The following is a 24,358-nucleotide window of genomic DNA, read 5'->3' on the forward strand; positions in this document are numbered from 1 at the left end:
TAGTCGCCACACAAGCGAACTGTGGCATCTGGCTTCATTACTGGTACAACTGGTGCTGCCTAGTCAGCAAAACGGACGGGCCTGATAATACCCAAACTCTCCAAATGAGTGAGCTCCCCTTCTACCTTCTCGAGCAAGGCGTAAGGCACCAGGCGCACCCGGAAATAGTGCGGCATGGCTCCTGGTTCGACTTGGATATGGGCTACGGCCCCTTTTATTTTCCCCAAACCAGGCTGGAATACATCTGGGTATCGTCCTAGCACCTCAGTGAACCCTTCAGAAACTGTTTGGAGGATGTGCTGCCATTGCAACTGCAAATGGCGCAACCAGTCCCGACCCAACAGGCTGGGCCCATGGCCGTGCACCACGATAAGTGGGAAACGCCCCTCCTTGCGTCCATAAACAGGGGTCATTGTAGTTCCTGCAATGTCCAGTGGTTCCCCCGTGTAGGTGGCCAACCTGGCCTGTGAGTTGGTTAATGTAAGGGTCTGTATACCCTGCTTGATGCGGTCGAATGTCCTCTGGGCGATCACGGAGACCGCTGCACCAGTGTCCAACTCCATCTCAAGCGGGTGACCATTGACCCGTACTGTCACCTTAATGGGGGCCACACGGGGAGCTGCCACACAATGCAGCTGCAGGCAGTCGTCCTCCATCTCCACGTCCTCAGGAGTAGTCGCCACAGGTTCATCCACATGGAAGGTACGGCCCCTGGGCTGGTCCCAGTTTCGGTCAGAACGACGGCGCCTCTGGCGCCCCCAGAACCGGCGTCCGCGACGGGGTCGGCGCCTACAAGTCTGACACGGACATGGCTCCTCATCCATTGGTTCTGGAGACGGCTCCCTTCGGGGAGGAATGTCCGACGGCCACTGGGGTCCGGCCAGACGTCGCCTCGCCCAAGGTACCGCAGGAGTGCGGGGGGACGTTTTCTGACGGAAGGGGTTGCGCCCCAAGGCATGCACTTCCATTCCCTGTAGCTCCTGCACTCCTCGTTCTGCGCTCTCTCGGGACAATACTATTTGAATGGCCTGTTGAAAAGTCAATGTTGGCTCAGCTAACAACTTTCTCTGGGTGGCCGCATTGTTAATACCGCAAACCAAACGGTCGCGTAACATTTCTGACAAGGTCTCACCATAGTCACAGTACTCCGCAATCCTGCATAGCCTGGATAGAAAATCGGCAAGTGATTCTCCAGGGGTCCTCTCAGCGGTATTAAACTGGTAACGCTGGACTATCGTGGACGGGGTTGGGTTAAAATGTTGCCCCACTATATTCACAAGTTCATCAAACGTTTTGGTGTCCGGCGCAGCTGGGTACGTAAGGCTCCTAATCACCCCAAACGTATGCGGGCCGCAGGCGGTGAGCAATATGACCACCTGGCGCTCATTTTCGGTGATATTGTTTGCCCGTAAATAATAACGCATCCGTTGTGCGTACTGGTTCCAGCTTTCCAGCGCAGCGTCAAAAATATCCAAACGTCCGTACAGAGGCATGGTATAATAGAAAACAACTTCCAACCTGTATCCAACAAAAATCCAGGGAGGTGGCTTCAGCAGTGTAGACAGCTATTCACTTTAACCCTCGTCGCCAGTTTTGTGAGGGCCACGAAGAATCCAGCACGAGTTTTAAGGATACAAAGTAATAACATGTATTTACAATAACATATATATACACAACAGCAGCAGCAACTTCCCTTGCTGCACATTTCTTCCTGCTGGTTCCAAACTGGCCAGCTTTATTTATACTTGGAGTTTACTAATGGTTTCTCCGCCCCCCCCCCCTCATTGGGGAAGCTCATACTCCCACAGGATTGTGGGATTGTCATTCGTCCCCAGCTAATGGTAAGCAGGCAGGTTATAACATTAATGTATGGTGAATACATGGTTAATGTAGGGTGAATACATGGTTAATGCATAGTGAACACATGGTTAATGCATGGTGAATTCATGGTGAACACATGGTTAATGCACAGTGAATACATGGTTAGTGCAAGTGAACACATGGTTAATACATGGTGAATACATGGTGAACACATGGTTAATATATGGTGAATACAGGGTGAATACCTGGTTAATATATCGTGAATATATGGTGAATACATGGTGAATATATGGTTAATGTATGGTGAATACATGGTTAATGTACGGTGAACACATGGTTAACACGGTGAACAAATGGTTAATGCATGGTGAACACATGGTTAATGGATAATAATTGCTTATTGTCACAAGTAGGCTTCAATGAGGTTACTGCGAAAAGTCCCTAGTCGCCACATTCCGGCACCTGTTCAGGGAAGCCGGTAGGGGAATGCATGGCAAATACATGGTGAATACATGGTGAACACATGGTTAATGCATGGTGAACACATGGTTAATGCATGGTGAACACATGGTTAATGCATGGTGAACACATGGTTACTGCACAGTGAATACATGGTTAATGCATGGTGAACACATGGTTAATGCATGGTGAACACATGGTTAATGCATGGTGAACACATGGTTAATGCATGGTGAACATACAGGCGATGATGGCCCGGGCCCCATAGAGAAACTGCAGTACATTTTTAGCAAACACAGCATACCCGAGCTGGTGTCGGACAATGGTACGACTTTCACGAGTGTGGAACTTGAGGCATTCGTATCCGACAACGGGATCCGTCACGTGCCCCATACCACCCGGCTTCAAATGGGCTGGCCGAACGTGCGGTGCAGACTTTCAAGCTTGGAATGAAGAAGCAGATGTTGGGAGACCCCCCTTAGCCAGGTTCTTATTCTGTTACCAGACAACCCCGCCTGCCACGACAGGCATTACGCCAGCCGAGGTGTCGATGGGTCGCTGCCTCCGCACCCAGTTAAGTTCGTACTCCAGGGTGTAGATGGGGAACCATATACAATATAGGGTTTGGCCCTTGAGGGGTTCGTAGAATTCCGTAACCCCATATGCCCACATAACTTGTACATTTTTGGACCCTAAGGGGCAATTTACCATGGCCCACCGACCTAAGCTGCACATCTTTGGCTGTGGGAGGAAACCAGAGCACCCAGAGGAAATCCACACAGACACGGGGAGAAAGTACAAACTCCACACAGGCAGTGACCCAAGGCCGGAATTGAAGCCGGGTCCTTGGCACTGTGAGGAAGCAGTGCCACTCTGCTGCCTGCAAGAGGTTCTGTAAGACAGATGGAATAGTCTGTACTCAATAGAGATAGCTCATCGTGTCTATGTTGTAGGTAAGTAGGAGTTACTCCAAATTAAATAGGCAGCATGGCCAACATAGAAATCATGATGGCACCGGGGGAGATGCCAATCTAACAATTTGAGACTAGTTGCTATGAGTATGAGGTAGTGAAAGACAAACTTATTGTATTATCGTTGGAGCCTACAATTAAAAGCTGTCATTTTTTTTTACAGACAAAGGTCGACCTCACACTCAATTGAGTGCTTCAGGATGTTAGGCTGTACCTAGGAACCAAAATCAGGCTCAAATCTGCTGACACACCGAAGCTTCAAACATGTCTGCTAGTCACTTAGGTACAAAGGTGGCAGCCCCGCCCACTCAAAAGAACGCCAAAAGAACAGGAACCCCTTTAGAATGCATCTTGAGGTGCTTACACAATGGCGCAGAGACAATATAATTGTTCAGCAGAGTGTTTCCAATGTCGAAAGACAGGAGACTTCAAGAGGTTCAAACTTCAAAACTTCGCGATGGGAAGAAAAGAACAGTCACTTTTTGGGGCCCTGGGTGTTTCTCACCGGTTTAGCCCACGCTTAGAGGGTTGGATTCCTCCACCCCGCCCGTCACGGGCGAGAGGCGGAGAATGGAGAAGTCCATTGACCTTAGGTGGGATTCTACAGTCGCCGGGCGGACACGGCCAGAGAATCCGACCCAGAATTTTTAAAACACTGGGAAGCTGATGTCAGAGATCAGGCCGCCATTTTGAAAGGGTTCCACGATCTCTAAGTGAGCTTGTGGGTCCCCCACACCTCCCACCAAGGACAACATCGCCGCCCCCCCACACACACATGGGCACTACCCCACACCCCCCAGGTGAGGATACTCTGCTATGGCGTCCTTGCCCCCCCCCCTCTTCTTCAGCCCCTCCAAGCCCACTTAAAACACCCTTTCCTTCCACAAACACTCCCGGAGGCCCCTACATACCTGCCCTGCACCCCCCCAACATTCAACCCTCCCCCCCTCTTTAATGGGAATGCCCCCCCTCAGACCCTGACACTTAGCAGTGCCACCCTGGCACTGGGCACCCTTCCACTGCCACCCTGACACTCAGACAGTGCTCCTGCTAGCTTGGCAGTGCCAACCGAGCACCTTGGCAGTGTCAATGTGGCAGCACAAAGGTGCCAGCTGCGCAGTGCCAAAGTGTACATGTTCCAGGGGGAGGGCCAGGGGGCCACCCCACACTGCCCTGACCACCCAGGGGTCTACAATGGCCTGGGACACCCCCGGGTGCCGTTCCACCTGGTTCACGTTCTTGTGGACCAGCACCGATCGCACCCAGCTGCAGCCAGCCTGGGCAGGCCGGAGAATCGCGGGAGGCCAGTGTATCCTGGGTAGGTAGGTCTTAAGTAGGTGTAAGAGCTACTTCCAGGAGCGCTGTTTGGTCCCGTCCCTTTTGGGTGAAGTTCTGAATTCAACACCTTGTGGGACCTGGGGAAATCCCGCAAGGTGTAAAGGCTGCCAGGAAACCCGCTAGAGGGTTCTCCTGAGGTTCTCCAGCCGCATTGTGCTCTTGCTCGAGCGCAATGCGGCCAGATAATCGCGCCCTATGAGGGGCAAGGACAGGGTGGATAGGGAACAGCTGTTCCCCTTAGTTAAAGGGGCAGTTACGAGGGGACACAAGTTCAAGATCGGGGACAGGAGTTTTCGGGGGATTTGAGGAAACGTTTTTACCCAGAGGGTGGTGACGGTCTGGAATGCACTGCCTGGGAGGGTGGTAAAGGCGGGGTGCCTCACATCCTTTAAAAAGTATCTGGATGAGCACTTGACACGTCATAACATTCAAGGCTATGGGCCAAGTGCTGGCAAATGGGACTAGGTAGGCAGATCAGGTATTTTTCATGCATCAGTGCAGAGTGGATGGGCCTTCTTCCCAGAGCTTCTTCTGTGCTGTATTATTCTGTGATTCTGTGATTCTGATGTGTCATTTGTACAATCAATAACAAACCACCCACAGAGCTTCTATTACCATCCAGCTCCCAGATAGACCTTAGAAAAGACTGGCACTTGACTTCTTTTAATTTAGTGGAAAAGGGTACCTCATTACCATTGACTATTACTCCAGGTAGTTAGAAGCTGGCAGACTCCACACTCTAATGGGTGAGTCTGTTTTAAGAGTGCGACAGAACCTGTTCCCCACACATTCCGGTACAGAATGACTGCTGTGGGTGAAACACAGACTCTTATGCTCCGCCTGCTGGGCGGAACCAGCAGGCAGGTTCCACCACTCATACTACAGTATAAGGTACATCCCACCTAGGTACCGCGATACCCTTAATATAGCCTACCACAACCATCAAGATATTGATGACCAAGAATTCTGACTGGAATTCATTGCATCAAATACTACATCCCAGAGCTGCACCTTTAACAAATGACTTTTCACCAACGGAGCTACTCATGGTGTAGCCACCTAAAATGGCTGATTCCTGATTAGAATGCTCAAACCCCGATCTAAAATGGCGAACGAAAGAGGCTGATGGGAAAATCAGCCAACAGGACTCAAACGGACAGCTGCAGGCAAAACAGTGTATTCGGCTCTGGGGAAGTCGGCCCAGACCGATACCTGCAACCATTAACATCACAACAACCCAGCCATCTGCATAGTAAGCAGCCATCCCCGGGAACAATTGCTACATATTAGCAACATAAAGCCGATCCAGATCTTTTGGCGCCAGCAGTGGCTGTGACAAAGGAAGGTAGACGACCACCCCCCGATCAAGGAATTGCCCCATTATTGGAGCATATCGAACCAAGTGATTGGGACCAAGTCCAATCACTTGGAACCAGGTACGAGGTCCGCTCCGAGAGGCGGGAAGCCCCTAGGGACTATAAAAATAGGGGCCAAGTTCAGATCGACCCTTCTCTTCCTGCTCGCAACCTTCGAGACCCTTCGACAAAGAAAACAAGTAAGTCTTACTCCAGCGATTGCTACCAGATAGGTGCTCCAGACTATCGACTCGTACCAGCCTTTTTGAATCCCGCAGGCCAGACCCAAATCGATAGACCATTCGTTTCCCTGACCTGGTGGGCCATCACCAAAGTTAAGTATTGGCCTTTAGTGGTAGGTAGTAGTCTACAAGTAGGATTATTGTATATGTATTTATTGCTGTATACAATAAATGATCGTTGATTTAACTTTTACTAAGCGGTGTGCTGCATTATTAATCATTACTTGGACTTGAACCACGTGGCGGTATCAGAAAGATACCTGGCGACTCGTGAGCAAAGGTGACAGAATTAGAGCTAATAAAACTAAGGCTAATAAGAGCAACATTTTGCCGACATCCTGACGTGACCCGATCTAGAAGTGGAAAACCACTCCGGGAGAACCCAAGAAATTTGAATTAGAATCCAATTGGAAACAAAAAACCACAAGTGTTCAAGCAGTTCTGATTAATAAATCATAATTCGGAAGTGTGTGTATGCATGCGTAACTAACAGGGCTATAAGGTAAAACTGATAGATTTTTGTTGCGTCAAAACTGTCGGAAGTCTGTATTTTCGGAAATTAGCGAAAGCCGTACCCGCATCTACGACACCACCTTAGCCCCCTGTTCCAAATTTAAACGAAGCAAGCGGATAGGAAAGATGGCCATGCAGGCAATGCAACGCCTCATGAACCCCGAGGAATTTGCGGTCGCAGCGACCAGCAGCAGTAGACTGGGACAGTGTCCCATTTGGGAAGAGGAAATCCGGAAATACCTCAAGGGCAAAGGATGGCCCATGTGGAATGATTTCTGCGATAATGAAGACTCAGGTCCCGGAAGTATAGGGCATACTTGGTGGGAGAACATGAGTGAAATCCATAAGAAGAGCTTAGCAAAAGCTCGCAAGCCGATGGCAATTGTGTCCTGTCTGGCACAATTGCGAGGCACAGAGGAAGTCGTCAAGACGCTCCACAAAGAAGTAGAGGGCATACATCGTATGAGTAAAGTCGATGTATGCAAGATTGAGAAAGAGAATCTGGAATTAAGGAGGAAATTAGCAGCAAAGGACGAAGAGGTGGCTGACGCCAAACGGGGTCACCAGTCTTGTCTGGCACATTTGAGTAGTTTCCAGTCCCAGTATGAAAAGGTTTATCAGGACACGCAGCGTGCAGTCCTGGTAAGGAAAGAAACAGAGAAGCAGGTGGAGACGCTACAGAAACAATGTAGTGATCTCAAGGCAGCCTTGAGAGCGCGCCACGCTGCAACCAAGGAACAAAGACAGAGCACCATAGACCATGCAAAGTGCCGGAAGCAAATAGCAGACCTGCAGTCACTGCTTTCTGTCCAGAAGGGATTTCAAGAAACCTTTGGGGAAAAGTTAGACCAGGAAGACGGCCCTGATTGGGAGGAATTACAGGAACCAGCGCAGAGATATGTTCAGGGAACATGTGCTTAGGGAAATCCCCAAAGGAGAAAAGCACCCCCACCCCCCACACAGCAGGTAGTTCAGGCTCCCATGAACCCTGTAACAACCCACCGCACAGCCACATCAGACGAGGCGGAATTCCTATATTCCACCCCCCTCACAGTGACCCAATTTGCGTGTGCAAAAATCACACCATTCCTCCCCGCTTCAGACCCACACCATTTCTTTGCCACCGTCAAACATCAGGCGACCATGTACGGCCTGGATGAGAGAGAGCATGTAAAGCTCATGGTTCTAAGTTTGGATCCATCGGTAGTAGCAGCCCTTCCCGACCCACAGAACGTAGGAGGAGGCACCCTTGCAGAAATGCATACCGCGATCCTGGATGCGATCGGGTATAACCGGGGTGACCCCGTAGATGGCCTAAATAAGTGTAGGCAGAAGAAGTCTGAGCACCCCACAGCGTTCGCAGGACGCCTGTGGATTCACTTCGAAGCCGTTTTTGGAGACGTAGACCGTGCCCATTTGTCCCCAGACAATATGGCCAAATGGACCCACACCCTTATCTCCCATGCCACAGAGGCAGGCCAGAATGCCTGTAATAGTTATGATCCCTCAGAGGAGGCTCAGAACGAGAAGTGGGTGGTTAAAAGATTGTCCCGAGTTTGGGAGCAGTCTGTTCACAATAAACCCGCCACTAAAACTACCGAGGAAAAGCAAGCCGCCGCAGACATGCAGGCAGTAAAAGCAACCCATCACAACCCCGCCTGGGGAAATGAGGGAAAGAACAGCCCCCCACCCAAATCGCAAGAATGTTACAACTGCGGACAGTTGGGACATTTTGCAAAGGAATGCAATGGCCCCAAAAAGCCACAGAGAGCCCAACAAACAGGCACTCTGAGTAAGAAAAAGGCAGAGCCCATCCATAGCGTTAGTGCCCGTTCGGATCAGACGGACTTGACCGAAACAGACTGACGGTGTACAGGCTCCCCCAGTTGGGTCTGCGATACAGTTTGGGATAGGTCAGGACGACCCGTAGTCGCAGCGAAAATTCGGGGACAGCCTATCGAGTTTCTTTGGGACACAGGAGGGTCCCGCACCACCATAAATTCCTCCACCCTTTTTCAAAAGGACACGTGGCCCACGACAGCCACTATCACCCTCAGCGGCTTTACAGGCCACTCACAGCAGGGACACATCACAGTCCCTGTATCCATTCAAATAGGAAACATAACCACAAAACATCCCGTAGTTTTAGTAAACCTGCCCCACACAGCAGAACACATCCTGGGGATTGATTTTATGAATTCCCACCACCTATCCTTCGATCCAGTCAACCAGTGTGTCTAGAAGATGGCGAAATCCGCTAGAGCCCCCGCAACGCTCAACACAGGGGGCTATATGACCAAAATTAGCGCAGTAGGCGAGTTTTGGTTCAATCCCACCACACTCAGCACGGACCGACACGTTAGGGCAGTCCCGCAAAAGAACAGGGCAGCATTCGCGACCCACAAGCACGACTGTGGACGGATGACTGGCTCCGTACAAGTAACAAGACCAGACCCTAGACCCCAAAAACAGTACGGATTCCCTCTAGAGGCAGAGGGAGAAATCCTAAAAGTTATAGAGAGCTTATTACAGCAAGGTGTACTAAGATCGGTAGCCTCTACTAATAATGCCCCGATTTGGCCAGTAAGAAAGCCCGACGGATCATGGCGCCTGATCATTGATTATCGGGAACGCAATAAAGTCACCCCCGCAGCAGCTCCCACCATAGCAACAAGTCCCGAGACCATGCTCAAACAGGGACTCAAATCCCGATATTTCACGGTTTTGGACATCAGTAATGGATTCTGGTCCATTCCATTGGCAAAGGCGTGCCAGTACAAATTTGCCTTCAGTTTTAAAGCGCAGCAGTACACGTGGACATGCCTGCCACAGGGCGTCCACAACTCCCCCTCCATTTTCCACCGACAGCTGGCAAATGGACTAGCAAAATCTTCTCGCCCCGAATGTCTGGTACAGTATGTAGATGATCTACTACTGCAGACAGACACAAAGGAAGAGCACATTGAGCTTCTGTCCGAACACCTGGAATTGTTACATTCCATTGGCTGTAAAGTCAACCTCAAAAAGGCCCAGATATTGGAAGAAAAGGTGGTATATTTGGGTACAATTATCACACACGGCAAACGTGAGATTGAGCATAAAAGAATTGACTCGATCGCTAAATTGCCCCTTCCCCAGAACGTTTCAGCCCTCCAGTCATTTTTAGGACTGGTTGGCTACTGCCAAAACAACATTGACGGTTTCGCCAGCAAGGCAGCGCCCCTCTCAGACCTCCTAAAGAAAGGAGCCCCCTGGGAGTGGCTTCCGCAGCATACGGATGCTGTGGAATCATTAAAACAGGCGCTCATAGCCGCCTCCGTACTCCAAGTTCCAGACCCGCTTTCCCCTTACGCAATAGAGGTAGCGACCACAGACCGCACCCTTTCAGCCGTGCTCCTCCAGGAACGGCACGACAAGTTAAGGCCCGTAGCTTACGCCTCCCAACCTTTAGATGCTGTGGAGCAGGGATTTTCAGCCTGTGAGAGGCAGTTTTCTGGGCAGTCCAGTACTTTTCCTACATTACTGGACTGAACCCCATCACCATTTTGACTGAACACACCCCCACCCAACTTTTACTGGACGGACGACTCAAGGATGGTACCGTCAGCCAAATACGCGCAGCTAGATGGACCCTTCTCTTGCAAGGACGGGACATCACAGTAAAACGGACAAAGACTCACATATACAATTTGCGGTACCCCGGAACCCCCCATGAATGTGAAATCATCTCTCCACACCACAACACAGACCCCTTTATAGCAAAAACACCCCCCAGAAAAATAGGAAATCCATCTCAGAGCCCCCCTCACCCGGACACGTGTGAACCCATTAGGATTTATGTGGATGGATCTTCCACAGTCTTAGATGGGCAACGCATAACAGGTTGCGGGATTTATGTTGAGGACGCACAGGGACGCACCCTCGAGGAGATAGCATTAAAACTCCCCGGACACTTAGGCGCGCAGGCAGCAGAGCTTGCGGCCATTGCATACATAGATGATCACCCAAATTCCTTCCCCAGCCCAGCAGACATATACTCAGACAGCTTCTATGTCTGTAACAGCCTTACAGAATTTCTGCCCCTGTGGGAAACAAGAGGATTTGTTTCCGCGGATGGGAAACCCCTCCCCTCAGCCCCATTACTCCGCCATATTTTGCAAAAAGCCCAGAACAGGACTTTTGGCATCATAAAAGTCCGCAGCCACCATCGTTCCTCCCCCCCTGGAAATGTAAAAGCCGACGCACCGGCTAAGGCAGGATCCAGACATGGGTATTTTTGGAAACCCCCCGAAAGCGCGCCAGTGAGTGCGCCAGTGAGTGCAGTTCAGGTCACGCAGACTAGGATTGAGGATCTAGTAGAGGCCCAGAAGCAGGATAGCGCTCTCACTGAGATTGTAAAAGGGAAGTTTCCAGCCTCCTATGAGAGGTTCAGAAATACACTAACCACACATGACGGTGTGGTGTTAAAGGACACCCTTTATGTAGTTCCTGAGCAGGATAGGAACCAATTAATTTATTTCTTCCATGATGGTCATGGACACCAGGGAATTGATCCCACTACAGCCCGCCTCAAACAGCTTTGTTGGTGGCCAAATCTCAAGGAAGATGTAAGCCATTACATTGAGAATTGCCTTATCTGTGCGCAGAACAACCCCGATAGATATGCCAAAAAGGCCCAACTCAGCCACACCCGACCCGTTAACGGCCCCTGGACTAACCTCCAGATTGATTTTATAGGTCCATTGCCCCCTTGCAGGAATGGCTATAAATATGTTCTGGTGGTCATAGACACTTTTACAAAGTGGGTGGAAGCATTTCCAGCCCAAACCAACACCGCGAAAACCACAGCCAAGATCCTAACCCACCACATCTTTACAAGACGGGGACTCCCCCGCAGTATTGAGTCGGACCAAGGTTCTCATTTTACGGGACGGGTCATGCAGAACGTCCTCACGATACTTGGCATCACCCAAAAATTCCAAATTGCATACCACCCACAGTCGAGTGGTATAGTGGAGCGCATGAATCGGACCCTAAAAACCACCCTCAGAAAAATGGTCCAGCAGAACAACACCACTTGGGACTCAGTCCTCCCTTTTGCGCTGATGTTTTTGCGTAACACTGTTTCCACCTCCACAGGTTACACTCCACACACTCTTATGACCGGACGCCCCATGAAAGGGACAGAGTACTTGTTAGGTTTAGACCTGACCAGCCCTGAAGTAACGGCCCTCACCCACGAGAAAGCCGTGGAGCAATTAGCTGCTAATGTAAAAACGGCTCAGTTAGCAGCCGCAGTTAAATTGGGCACCAAAATGAAACAGAGCAAGGCCCGTTTCGATAAGGCAGTGCATGCAACGGAGTATGATATAGGACAGCAAGTGATGCTGTCTGTATATAACCCCAGCACATTCCTGTCTCCAAAATACTCGGGTCCGTACTCCATTGCGGATAAAGTAAGCCCATCCGTTTACAAACTAAAATACCCAAATGGTAAGACTGCGTGGTTTCATATAAATCAGTTAAAGGTTTATGGAACACAGTCAAACCACGCCCACCACGTCATGCTTGAAGCAGCAGACCACACCCCGCCCACAGCCAACGTAACCAGACCAACCCCCACCACGTCCAGCCCAGCCATGGACTCGCCCTCAACTCCACCGCCAAAATCTACACTCCGCCCCGGAACGCCCACAGACTGCAGCAGCAGAGACAGCGACTGTGACTCGGACGATGGCCACAGCACGCCTCCCTACTATCCCCATGCAACAGGCCCCCACCCAGCGACTCCGACTATGATCCCAGTGATCCCTTCCCGATCACTTTTCTAAATAAATCCCACCACCGACCACCGAACCACACGGACGACCCCGACTTTGTCCCCACACAACTCGACACAACTCATTGGTACCGCGACAACTCCTACAGACTCGTCCGCAACGACGAGAGCGACCCCAACTCACACCAAGCAGCCCTTTCAGACCTGATTCGCTCCAGAGTTTGGCAGCCGGGAGAAGGGGACGACCTTGAATCTGACTCCCAAGCCGCCAACCCCTTTGCGACCCTGTTCGCAACAGTGAACTGAGGTATCCACATGATGTTTAAAGGAAACGTTTGGGAGAAGTGTTGTCCTTCCTGATGGAACCTGCAGGATGTTTTATGTTGTTCGTACGTTTGTTTTGTGTTGTTCGTCCGACAGGAGAATTTTTTCCAGCCGCTTGTTCAGCGGTACTAACGTATCTGCAGATACCTGGTCAACAGACCAGACGCTTGTTCAACGGAACTAGCTTGTCTGCAGACACTTCAGCTGATACCGGTTCGGGTATCAGACGCCCGATCGTAGCTGCTCTTCTGATTCAAGGACAGAATCACTGTAGCAACCACACCACGATGATTACATTTTTGCCCGTTCTTGTCGGTTGCTCAGGCAGTGGAGAAACGGCGTGAGACCCGCCCTGCCTGGGGAGTCTCACTCTGTTGGTCAAACACGCTCGGGTAGGGGAGATACGGCATTGGTAGCCGTCCTACTCGGGGACTCCATCCAAATCTTACCCGTCGCGGCCCATACACACCTTATTTGAAATTCTTTCATTTCAAAAAGTTTTTATTTGTTTAGGCGACCTTTAGGTTGCTGCCATATGCTATTTACATCCTGGAACATTTGGATGGTAAATCAGCACTGGTCCGTCATTGGGAGGTGTGCCGTGTCCTGAAATTTGTTTTTGAAATAAAATAAGGGAGTCACACATAGTGACCAATTATAAGGGAATAATTGGCCCCAAAGGACAGACACACTAACATACCGGATATTATACCAAGGTAGTTACAGATACTATGCTTGTTTTTACAGAACTCCAGAGGCTCCAGGACCGGAGAAAACAAAGAACACAAGAAGGAAAAGGAAAGAGGACAGCCAGGACAGCCATGAGGACTTCTTTCATCATGCTCAACACTCTTCTTGTGGACATTTGGTTGCGCGGGAACGCGGACCCCATTACTTCAAACCTCCCTGCCGTTAATGTTTCACTGCCCCGCAGTACCCAAAGCCCAGTCACCAGCGACACTGCATCTTCCTGGTGTGCCAGGTTTATAACCTGGTACTCCCTGGCCTCCGTGATCGAGGCACTGTTAGCGTTGGCGATACTCTGCTGTGTAGTGCAGACTATGCGCCTCCGCAAATGGAGGAGAGCGTACCGCGCTCAAACCCCGGTATATCGGATCAGATCCCCTATATTCGGTTATGACCAGACCCCCGACCCCCGCGATCTATAACAAAATAATAAAGAGCATTCACTTGCGTTATTACTGTAAATAAAGAGATGTACAAAACTTTTCATGAACAAAAAAAATGTATGATCCTGAGCTTGACTGCCAAGCCAGGAAAGAGTATATTAAATGTTGTGATTGTTGTTGTATGTTTTAGGAAGATCGGATAATGCAATGTTTAGTGAGTATAGTATATTTAGGTTAAATTAGAGGTTCCAAGTTTGTTATTTTGTAAATGCATGTCCCTGCCTGACATAGCACCCTTAGAATTGTTAGATAAAAAATTTTGTGCATAGCTAGGGTCAGAGCAGAGACCATAAGAACATAAGAAAATAAGAACTAGGAGCAGGAGTAGGCCATCTGGCCCCTCGAGCCTGCTCCACCATTCAATGAGATCATGGCTGATCTTTTGTGGACTCAGCTCCACTTTCCGGCCCGAACACCATAACCCTTAATCCCTTTATTCTTCAAAAAACTATCTATCTTTATCTTAAAAACATTTAATGAAGGAGCCTCTACTGCTTCACTGGGCAAGGAATTCCATAGATTCACAACCCTTTGGGTGAAGAAGTTCCTCCTAAACTCAGGCCATGTAGGAGGTGTCCCCCCCCAGTCAGGGAATGGAAAGAACAAAATTTAGGTGATCCTTCACGCTTCGCGTTAGGATCACAAGGAGGGATTGTAGCCACCTAAAATGGCTGATTCCCGATTAGAATGCCCAAACCCCGATCTAAAATGGTGAACGAAAGAGGCTGATGGGAAAATCAGCCAACAGGACTCAAACGGACAGCTGCAGGCAAAACAGTGTATCCGGCTCTGGGGAAGTCGGCCCAGACCGATACCTGCAGCCATTAACATCACAACAACCCAGCCATCTGCATAGTAAGCAGCCATCCCCGGGAACAATTGCTACACATTAGCAACATAAAGCCGATCCAGACCTTTCGGCGCCAGCAGTGGCTGTGACAAAGGAAGGTAGACGACCACCCCCGATCAAGGAATTGCCCCATTATTGGAGCATATCGAACCAAGTGATTGGGACCAAGTCCAATCACTTGGAACCAGGTACGAGGTCCGCCCCGAGAGGCGGGAAGACCCTAGGGACTATAAAAATAGGGGCCAAGTTCAGATCGACCCTTCTCTTCCTGCTCGCAACCTTCGAGACCCTTCGACAAAGAAAACAAGTAAGTCTTACTCCAGCGATCGCTACCAGATAGGTGCTCCAGACTACCGACTCGTACTAGCCTTTTTGAATCCCGCAGGCCAGACCCAATTCGATAGACCATTCGTTTCCCTGACCTGGTGGGCCATCACCAAAGTTAAGTATTGGCCTTTAGTGGTAGGTAGTAGTCTACAAGTAGGATTATTGTATATGTATTTATTGCTGTATACAATAAATGATCGTTGATTTAACTTTTACTAAGCGGTGTGCTGCATTATTAATCATTACTTGGACTTGAATCACGTGGCGGTATCAGAAAGATACCTGGCGACTCGTGAGCAAAGGTGACACAATTAGAGCTAATAAAACTAAGGCTAATAAGAGCAACAATGGGCTGTGGACACAAATTCCTTTGCTACAATAAAATCTGCAGCTCACTGCATGCCCACTGACTATAAAAGAGTGAGGATGATGGAGAAGTGACTACGTGAAAAAACATAAGAACTGATATAACTCCAGGGATTGAGTCAAGACTTTAGCCCCCTTCAGACCAGGCCAGAAGGCACGGATTCAGGATTGGAAAGCTGAAGGCACAGTCCTTAACTGAACGGAGCAACCAAGTTCCAAACACCATTCGGCACTTCCAGAAGAAACAAGAAATCCCTGATCTTATTAGTGCCTACGACAGCACGTGCTCAATTACCGAATGCTTTTGGGTAAAGGTCCAAAGAATACATCAATCAGCTTTCAGAACGCTGGCCCATCTAGTGAACCTGTTCAAACCATCAACTCCACGCAATGATCATAATAAGACCAGGGAGAGTTGATGAAGGCACAACAAAGACTTGGGGTGGGATTCTCCGACCTCCCAGCCATATGTTTCTTGGCGACGGGATTTTCTGCTCCCGCCACTGTTAACGGGAATGCCCATTGAAGCCAATTCACGCCGTTGGGAAACGCGGGCTGGGGTGTGCTGCACGCCACCAGTGAACAGCCAAAGAATTCCGGCCTTAACTTTGGAACTTTGGGAAGAGGTGGTGGCAGGGTGAATGTAATGTAAATAGTTTAGAAGTTGATATTATGCTTGGAGGGAAGGTGCAGCATAATGGCAATGAGTGATGTGTATCATGATGTAACAGCGACATCAGCAGTCACGTGCAAGAGGCTTTGTGAGGCAGATGGAATAGTCCGTACCGAAGAGAGAGGTACCTACCTGGTAGCTCGTCGTGTATATAGTATTGACCGTGTAAAAAAAGCAATTTGAAATAAACTTCCTGAGTCAGACCAGAGTTACACAAGATAGGCCACATGACTAACATACAAAACACTGTATGATGTCCCATTCAAATCCAGGCTCATATCTCACATTCTTCCCAAAAAGCTCCCATTCCTTGGCTGCACCACTCAGCACAGCAACCCTCCCCCACCCAATGTTTTATGTTATATTGTCCTGTGTGAAGTCTGTCCAGTCACACCGGGTATTCTCCCAGTACATCACTCCCGCTGTGGATTTCATACCCAAGGTAAGTACCATCTGTTATCCAAGAGCAATGATCACTTCCTGATCCCAGGCTGAGGCAGGATCAATTGGACAAAGACGATAACTGAATCCAACTGAGGCTTTATTGCTATCAGATGTGTGGCCTCCCACAGCAGCTGGCGAAATGGCTGCTGGCTGGAGGACATGCATATTTATACAGGCAGGGACGACCGGCGAACCTGTAGTACAGGTCCTACCATACATCACTTAATACAGGTGCAACAGTGGTTTATCACACAGGCCCTGTCATAATATCCACTCATGTATATAATGAGATGCAGACAGGCAGTGATTGACACACAGGACAACCAATGAACACACACGACACAGAACAACCAATCACCAGACAGGACACTACCACTATAAAACACACACGGCATTAAGACTCTCCCTCTTCTCACAGGATACAGCTACAGAGATAGTTAGAATGCACGAGCCAGTGAGCACCATCTCCATGTGACAGAGAGCTAGTCTGGTCAAGCCAGACAGAGGTTATCAGTTTAGATTAATAGAGTGTCAACCCAGAGCAGATTATGTACAGCAATCAGCAGGTTCAATAAAACAGTGTTGGACCATCTCCTGTGTCGGAAGCCTGTTTCTAGTCTCACTGCATCCAGTTGCAGTCAATGTTAAACCAACTCAGATAACATATCAGGCCCCAATTTTTAATTGCTACCCCTTGGATCTCTTGAGAATGGTTGAGAAAGACTCACCTCCGGGAGATGATGCCATGGAACCAATCTGGGACAACGCCGTCTCTCACTATCTTCGAGGCTTGGGTTGTGCAAAACCAGGTGATTGCAGCTTTCCGAGTCAAAGCTACATTCGAGACATCCATTGAAGAATCTTTGGGTTAATAGTTCCTGTCAAATCACAATGATAGAGGCAAATGTATGACAGACCATCACTAGAACAGGTGACCCTCCCACCGCCTTCCATGTCCGTATGACGATCACGGCAGAATACGGCATTTCACACCCTCGCTTTGTCTTAAGAACAGTTGGAAGGCAGGAGGAAGAATCCAGTTTGTAAAGGTCTGTCTGCACATAGAATCTAGCATTCTTTGTTGAGAAGGACCAGCAGCACAAACATATAAACATATGAACTGGAAGTGGGCCATGGGCACCTTGAGACTGTTCTGCCATTCGATAAGATAATGGCAAATCTGATTGCTGCCTCCACTCCACTTTACTGTTTACCCCCCAATAATATTTGACTCCCTTGTCAATCAGAAATCTAGCTCATCCTTCACAATATCCAAAATCCTCGCCCCACTGCTTTCTGGAATAGAATTCGAGAGACTCACTTGAAGAAAATAATTCTTCTTACCTCCATCATAAATGGAAGACCCCTTACTGGGTCCCCAGGTCTAGATTCTCTCACAGGGAGCTACATCCTCTCAGCAACCCCCTGTCAAGACCTCTCAGAATCCTTTATGTTTCAATAATATCACCTCTCATTCTTCTAAACTCCAATGGGTACAGGCCCAACCTGTCCCAACTTTCCTCACAAGATAATCCACCCATCTCAGAAACAAGTTGCGTGTACCTTCTCTGAATTGCTTCCAATACATTTATATCCTTTCTAAATAAGGAGACCAATACTCTGCACATACTCCAGATGTGGTCTCACCAACAATCTGTACAACTATAACTTCCCTAATTTTATAATCCATTCCCCTTTCAATAAAGGCCAACAATCAATTTGCCTTCTTATCACTATCTCTACCTGCAGGCTAACATTTCATAATTCATCTTCTTGGGCCAGGAATTTTAGAATGGGGGGGTTTCCTTTCCCACCATCCAAAGAGTCAATGGTGAAGAGATCCATGACAACACTGCCTGCCCCGCAGCGATTTCCCACTTCAATAAGCGTTAATTAGCTGGAGGTGGGACTTCCATCCCTCACTCGAGAGGAAGTCCTGCCGTGGTGAAATGTTGGTCAATCCGATTGACCGGCAGCTCCAGAAGGTGCAGTGGACTGAGACTGCAAGCAGTCCCCGGAGCTGAAGTCCTGGGATTCCAGGAACAGGTATGCTTTGGGGGTCTCAAGGTGGGGAGGCCTTGGGGGCGGGGTGGTGGACAGAGGAGGATTGGGGTGTTAATGGAGAGGCTGGGAGTGGGGGGAGGTCCTGCAGTTACAGGATCTGAAGGGTTTAGTTAAACGCATTTTATTCAAACTTGTATCAAAGTAGGTTACAGCAAATAAACACCCTGGGAGACATTCTTCCCAACAATCAACTATACAGTTTGTACAGATTTTTCTCCTTTTTTACCTCTCCCTCCCCATCAGCCACTGGGTGGGAAACAGCCTTTAAGTGGCAATGAATTGGCCACTAAAAGGGGCAACTTGTCCAAGGCTACACCCTCGCCAGCGTGAAATTGTAAAGAGGTCCCGGGGGAAGCCCATCTGTTCTCACCCTCATGCTGGTGGGGGTAGAAAAAATTCTGCCCCAGGACACCCAATTTGACATTGAATCTATTAAGGCCTATAAGAGCCATCCAGAGGGAATAACTCCAAACCTTTTGATGCGCATTGGAGCACTGCCAAGTGTTCAGTGCCTCCCTCCAGTACTTCACTTGGAGCAGGTCTCATTTACCTTGCAAATTCAATTTTCACCTGTTTTGGTACATTCATTGCACAGGCCAAACACACAGGCTGCATGAGATCACAAGAAACAGCACAAGTTCAAAACTTGCAAGTTTTCTCTCTTCAGGTACCTCAACCTGAAATATTAAGGGCTGGATTATCCGATTTTGAGGTGATGTCCGGAGGAAGTGTCTCGTCTTACGATGAAAACGTCGCCGCCCCCCCCCCCCCCTCCGCACCAATGCTCCGCCCGGTGGGGGGGGGGGGGGGGCTAGCAGCCGCGCCACGTAAACCTCCCTGCCTGTGGAGTGTCCTTGTGGAGTTCCCGACATAAACACCCTTAGAATCGCCGGGTCCGTGACCACGCATGTGCACGGCGACAACCTGCAGTGGTCGCGCCATACAACATGGTGCCGGCCACGTGTGGACCCAACCAGCCAGATAGTGCCCCCCTGTAGCCGTCCTCTCCATCCCCGGACTGCCCCTCACCAATCCCCGAAGCCCCCGCCGAAGCCCCCCCTGGCCAGCGGAATGGTTCCTCCCCCCCCCACCCCCGGACTATGGTGGCGCTGGACACAGTCTGCAGCCGTCATGCGAGGTTGACGAAAGCTCAGAGCACACGCGTTCCACGCCGTCGGGAAGTCCGCCCATCCGAGGGCGGAGCATCGGGGGAGGGCCTTCAGGTGACGTCCTGAGGCCGTCCCAATGGCGTGCAGCGTACTCACCGATGGCACCGTTTTGGAAGGGGCAGAGCATCCAAAACCAGGCGGCGCCCCCAATTTTGCCGTCAAAATTTCTCCATCCGATTGCCGAATACGATTTTGCCGTCGGGCAACAGAGAATCTCACCCTACATCTTTCTCTCCACAGATGCTGCCTGACCTAATTCCTGCATGTGTTGCTTTTAAGTCAGTAATCCTTCACTGGCCAATGATGTGATATAGCCTTGGTACACTCAGCCAATCAAGAAAGATGTGCTGCCGGATTCTCCATCGGCGGTATCCTCCACTTCGCCGGAGCGCACCCACACCCGCAGGTTTCCCGATGACATTGGTTGGCCACAATGGGAAACCCCATTGGCTGGCTGCGGGAAACTGAGAATCCCGCTGCTGGCGAGGGCACGCCGGGCTGTGACGGAATATGGGACTGGCAGGACAGAGAACCCCACCAATGGTCAAAGTACAACGTGTTATATTGGGGCGAGTGGGGGGATGGAACTGTATGCCGCCTATCTCAGCATTAGTACACAGTGCCAGGAGTGCAAGGCTCAGTCACACTATCAGCCTCCCCGTGTGCCTGCAGTCTTTAACAGGTCGATAGACCCACTGAGCACAGTTGTAAGAGGAGATATAGCCACAGAGCCAGTAACCCTGTGATCTGGCAATACCAGTGGAGGCACCACTCAAGAAAGTTGGGCCTTGGACACTATCCTGAGAAATTCCTGCAGTGATGTCTTAGAACTGAGATGATTGGGGGCGGCATGGTGGTGCAGTGGTTAGCACTGCTGCCTCACAGCATTGAGGTCCCAGGTTCGATCCCGGCCCTGGACCACTGTCCTTGTGGAGTTTACACATTCTCCCCGTGTCTGCATGGGTTTCACCCCCACAACCCAAAGATGTGCAGGTTAGGTGGATTGGCCACACTAAATTGCCCCTTAATTGGAAAAAAAAATAATTGGGTACTCTAAATTTATTTAAATAAATAAAAAGAACTGAGATGATTGACGTTTAACAGCCGTCTTTCTTTAGTAAGGGTCCTTCTTGTTTATTCGCTTATTTACCCTTTCTTTTATTTTTGCTGCTACATTTTTGATCCATGGATGATTTATAGACATGTGTCAAAGTGGTTGACATCACGCTTTCTCATGTTGAACTCCACCTGCTTCGAACAATGTCCCTTTCTACACCCTAGGTGCTATCAGCGAACCTGGATTTACTACTCTCCATTCCTGTACCTAAATCATTTATAAATACAGTGAAAAGTTGAGGCCCCAGTACAGATCCCTGAGGAACATCATTCCTAACATCTTGATGATTGGAATATGTACCAATTATTCTATCTTCTAATGAATTCATATCCATGTCAATAAATTGCTTCCAATTCTATGTGTTTTCATTTTAACTGACAGTCTTTTATGTGAGACTTTGTCAAATCTCTTCTGGAAGTTCATGGAAATACAATCCATAGATACTCCCTTGCCTATCACATTAGGGGTTGGTTTAGCACAGTTGTCTAAACAGCTGGCTTGTAATGCAGCGTGGGTTCAATTCCCGTACCAGCCTCCCCGAACAGGCGACTAAGGGCTTTTCATCATCATAGAACATACAGCGCAGAAGGAGGCCATTCGGCCCATCGGGTCTGCACCGACCCACTTAAGCCCTCACTTCCACCCTATCCCCATAACCCAATAACCCCTCCTAATCTTTTGGGTCACTAAGGGCAATTTATCATGGCCAATCCACCTAACCTGCACGTCTTTGGACTGTGGGAGGAAACCGGAGCACCCGGAGGAAACCCACGCAAACACGGGGAGAACATGCAGACTCCGCACAGACAGTGACCCAGCGGGGAATCGAACCTGGGACCCTGGCGCTGTGAAGCCACAGTGCTATCAGCTTGTGATACTGTGCTGCCCTTCACTGAACTTCATTGAAGCTGTTTGTGACAATAAGCAATTATTATTATTATATTAGCTACTGCTCAGGAAATGTAAGTATATTCATTAGTCATGCTGTTCCCTTTGATCAACTCATTTGTCCAAAAGCTTGAACACTTTGTCCCTAATAACAGAAACCAGTATCTTGATAATAATCTAATAATCTTTATTAGATGAGCGAAAACAGCACGAGAGGAGAGAGAGCCGGGAGATTTAAAAAACGCGGGAGGAGAGACCGGGGCAGCGAAAACAGCACGAGAGGAAAGAGAGCTGGGACAGCGAAAACAGCGCGGGAGGAGAGAGCCGGGAGATTTAAAAAGCGCGTGAGGAGAGAGCCGGGACAGCAAAAACAGCGCGAGAGGAGAGAGAGCCGGGACAGCAAAAACAGCGCGGGAGGAGAGAGCCGGGAGATTTAAAAAGCGCGGGAGGAGAGAGCCAGGGCAGCAAAAACAGCACGAGAGGAGAGAGAGCCGGGAGATTTTAAAAGCACGGGAGGAGAGAGCCGGGACAGCGAAAACAGCGCGAGAGGAGAGAGAGCCGGGACAGCGAAAACAGCGCCGGAGGAAAGAGCCGGGAGATTTAAAAAGCGCGGGAGGAGAGAGCCGGTACAGCGAAAACAGCGCGAGAGGAGAGAGAGCCAGGACAGCGAAAACAGCGCGGGAGGAGAGAGCCGGGAGATTTAAAAAGCGCGGGAGGAGAGAGCCAGGGCAGCAAAAACAGCACGAGAGGAGAGAGAGCCGGGAGATTTTAAAAGCACGGGAGGAGAGAGCCGGGACAGCGAAAACAGCGCGAGAGGAGAGAGAGCCGGGACAGCGAAAACAGCGCTGGAGGAAAGAGCCGGGAGATTTAAAAAGCGCGGGAGGAGAGAGCCGGGACAGCGAAAACAGCGCGGGGGGAGAGCTGGGACAGCGAAAACAGCGCGGGAGGAGAGACCGGGACAGCGTAACAGCGCGGGAGGAGAGAGCCGGGAGATTTAAAAAGCGCGTGAGGAGAGAGCCGGGACAGCAAAAACAGCGCGAGAGGAGAGAGAGCCGGGACAGCAAAAACAGCGCGGGAGGAGAGAGCCGGGAGATTTAAAAAGCGCGGGAGGAGAGAGCCGGGACAGCGAAAACAGCGCGAGAGGAGAGAGAGCCGGGACAGCGAAAACAGCGCGAGAGGAGAGAGAGCTGGGACAGTGCTGGGAGAGGTGAGTGCACAAAAGGTGTGGCAGGAGTGCCTTTAGACATGGAGTGCTGATTGGAACAGAGTGCATCTGAGTTTAGGTGAGTGACTGAGTTTGGGTGAGTGGCGAGAGAGGGCTGTGTTTTTGTTGGTGTTCGGGTTTATCCTTGAGGTTCTATTAAAAAAAAAAATTATTATTTAAATGAATTAACTAATTGAATATGGCTGGACAGGTGATGTGCTGTTGCTGTATGATGATGGAACTGGTGGATCCCATTGAGACCGTCAGTGACCACATCTGCAGCAAGTATTGGCTGCTCGAGGAACTTCGGCTCAGAATTGATGAGCTAGAGACCGAGCTGCACACACTGCGGCACATCAGGGAGGGGGAAAATTACCTGGATGCTTTGTTTCAGGAGGCAGTCACACCCGGGAGAATAAGTACTGTTAATTCGGACAGTGGTCAGGGACAGAGTGGTGTGACTGCAAGGGAGGCAGGTAGGGGGATCCTGAGTTGAGGAGCCTCAGCCCTTGACCTTGTCCAACAGGTATGAGGTACTTGCTCCCTGTGTGGATGAGGAAGAGGGCTGTAGGGAGGATGCGTTGACTGACCACTGCACCATGGTACATGTTATAACCTGCCTACTTACCATTGGCTGGGGTCTAATGACAATCCCACAATCCTTTGGGAGTATGAGCTTCCCCAATGAGGGGGGCGGAGAAACTCCTAGTATAAATAAGCTGGCCAGTTCAGGAACCAGGAGGAAGGAGTATGTAGCAAGGGAAGTTACTGCTACTGTTATGTATATATGTTATAGTAAATAAATGTTATTACTTTGTATCCTTAAAACTCGTGCTGGATTCTTCGTGGCCCTTACAAAAGTACAGGAAGCCATTCAAGAGGGGGGAGCAAAAAGACAAGTGGTAGTTGTAGGGGATTCTATAATTAGGGGGATTGATGGCATCCTTTGTAAGCCAGATCGAGAGTCCCGCATGGTATGTTGCCTGCCCGGTGCCAGGGTGAGGGCCATCTCTGATCGGCTTGAAAGGATTTTGGAGAGGGAGGATCCAGTTGTTGTGGTCCACGTTGGGACTAACAACATAGGTAAGACTAGGAAAGAGGACCGGTTTGGGGATTATCAAACACTAGGGACTAAATTAAAGAACAGGTCCTCCAGGGTTATAATCTCTGGATTACTACCCGAGCCACGTGCCAATTGGCATAGGGTTGAGAAAATTAGGGAAGTTAACACGTGGCTAAAGGAGTGGTGCGGGAAAGAGGGATT

General features: G+C 49.6%; 1 protein-coding gene across 3 annotated transcripts in view; it reads right to left on the reverse strand.

Moving 5' to 3' along the window:
• The window catches only part of hsh2d (hematopoietic SH2 domain containing), a 158,650-nt gene that overhangs the window by 68,147 nt on the left and 66,145 nt on the right, over positions 1-24,358 (reverse strand). For all 3 annotated transcript variants that reach the window (XM_072482909.1, XM_072482908.1, XM_072482910.1), the window contains exon 2: positions 17,381-17,530. In XM_072482909.1, the coding sequence (XP_072339010.1) occupies positions 17,381-17,505 (125 nt within the window). In that variant the 5' untranslated portion in view covers positions 17,506-17,530. The remainder of the gene's footprint in view (positions 1-17,380; positions 17,531-24,358) is intronic.

This window comes from Scyliorhinus torazame, chromosome 18, assembly GCF_047496885.1.
Source record: "Scyliorhinus torazame isolate Kashiwa2021f chromosome 18, sScyTor2.1, whole genome shotgun sequence".
NCBI classification, from domain to species: Eukaryota; Metazoa; Chordata; class Chondrichthyes; order Carcharhiniformes; family Scyliorhinidae; genus Scyliorhinus; species Scyliorhinus torazame.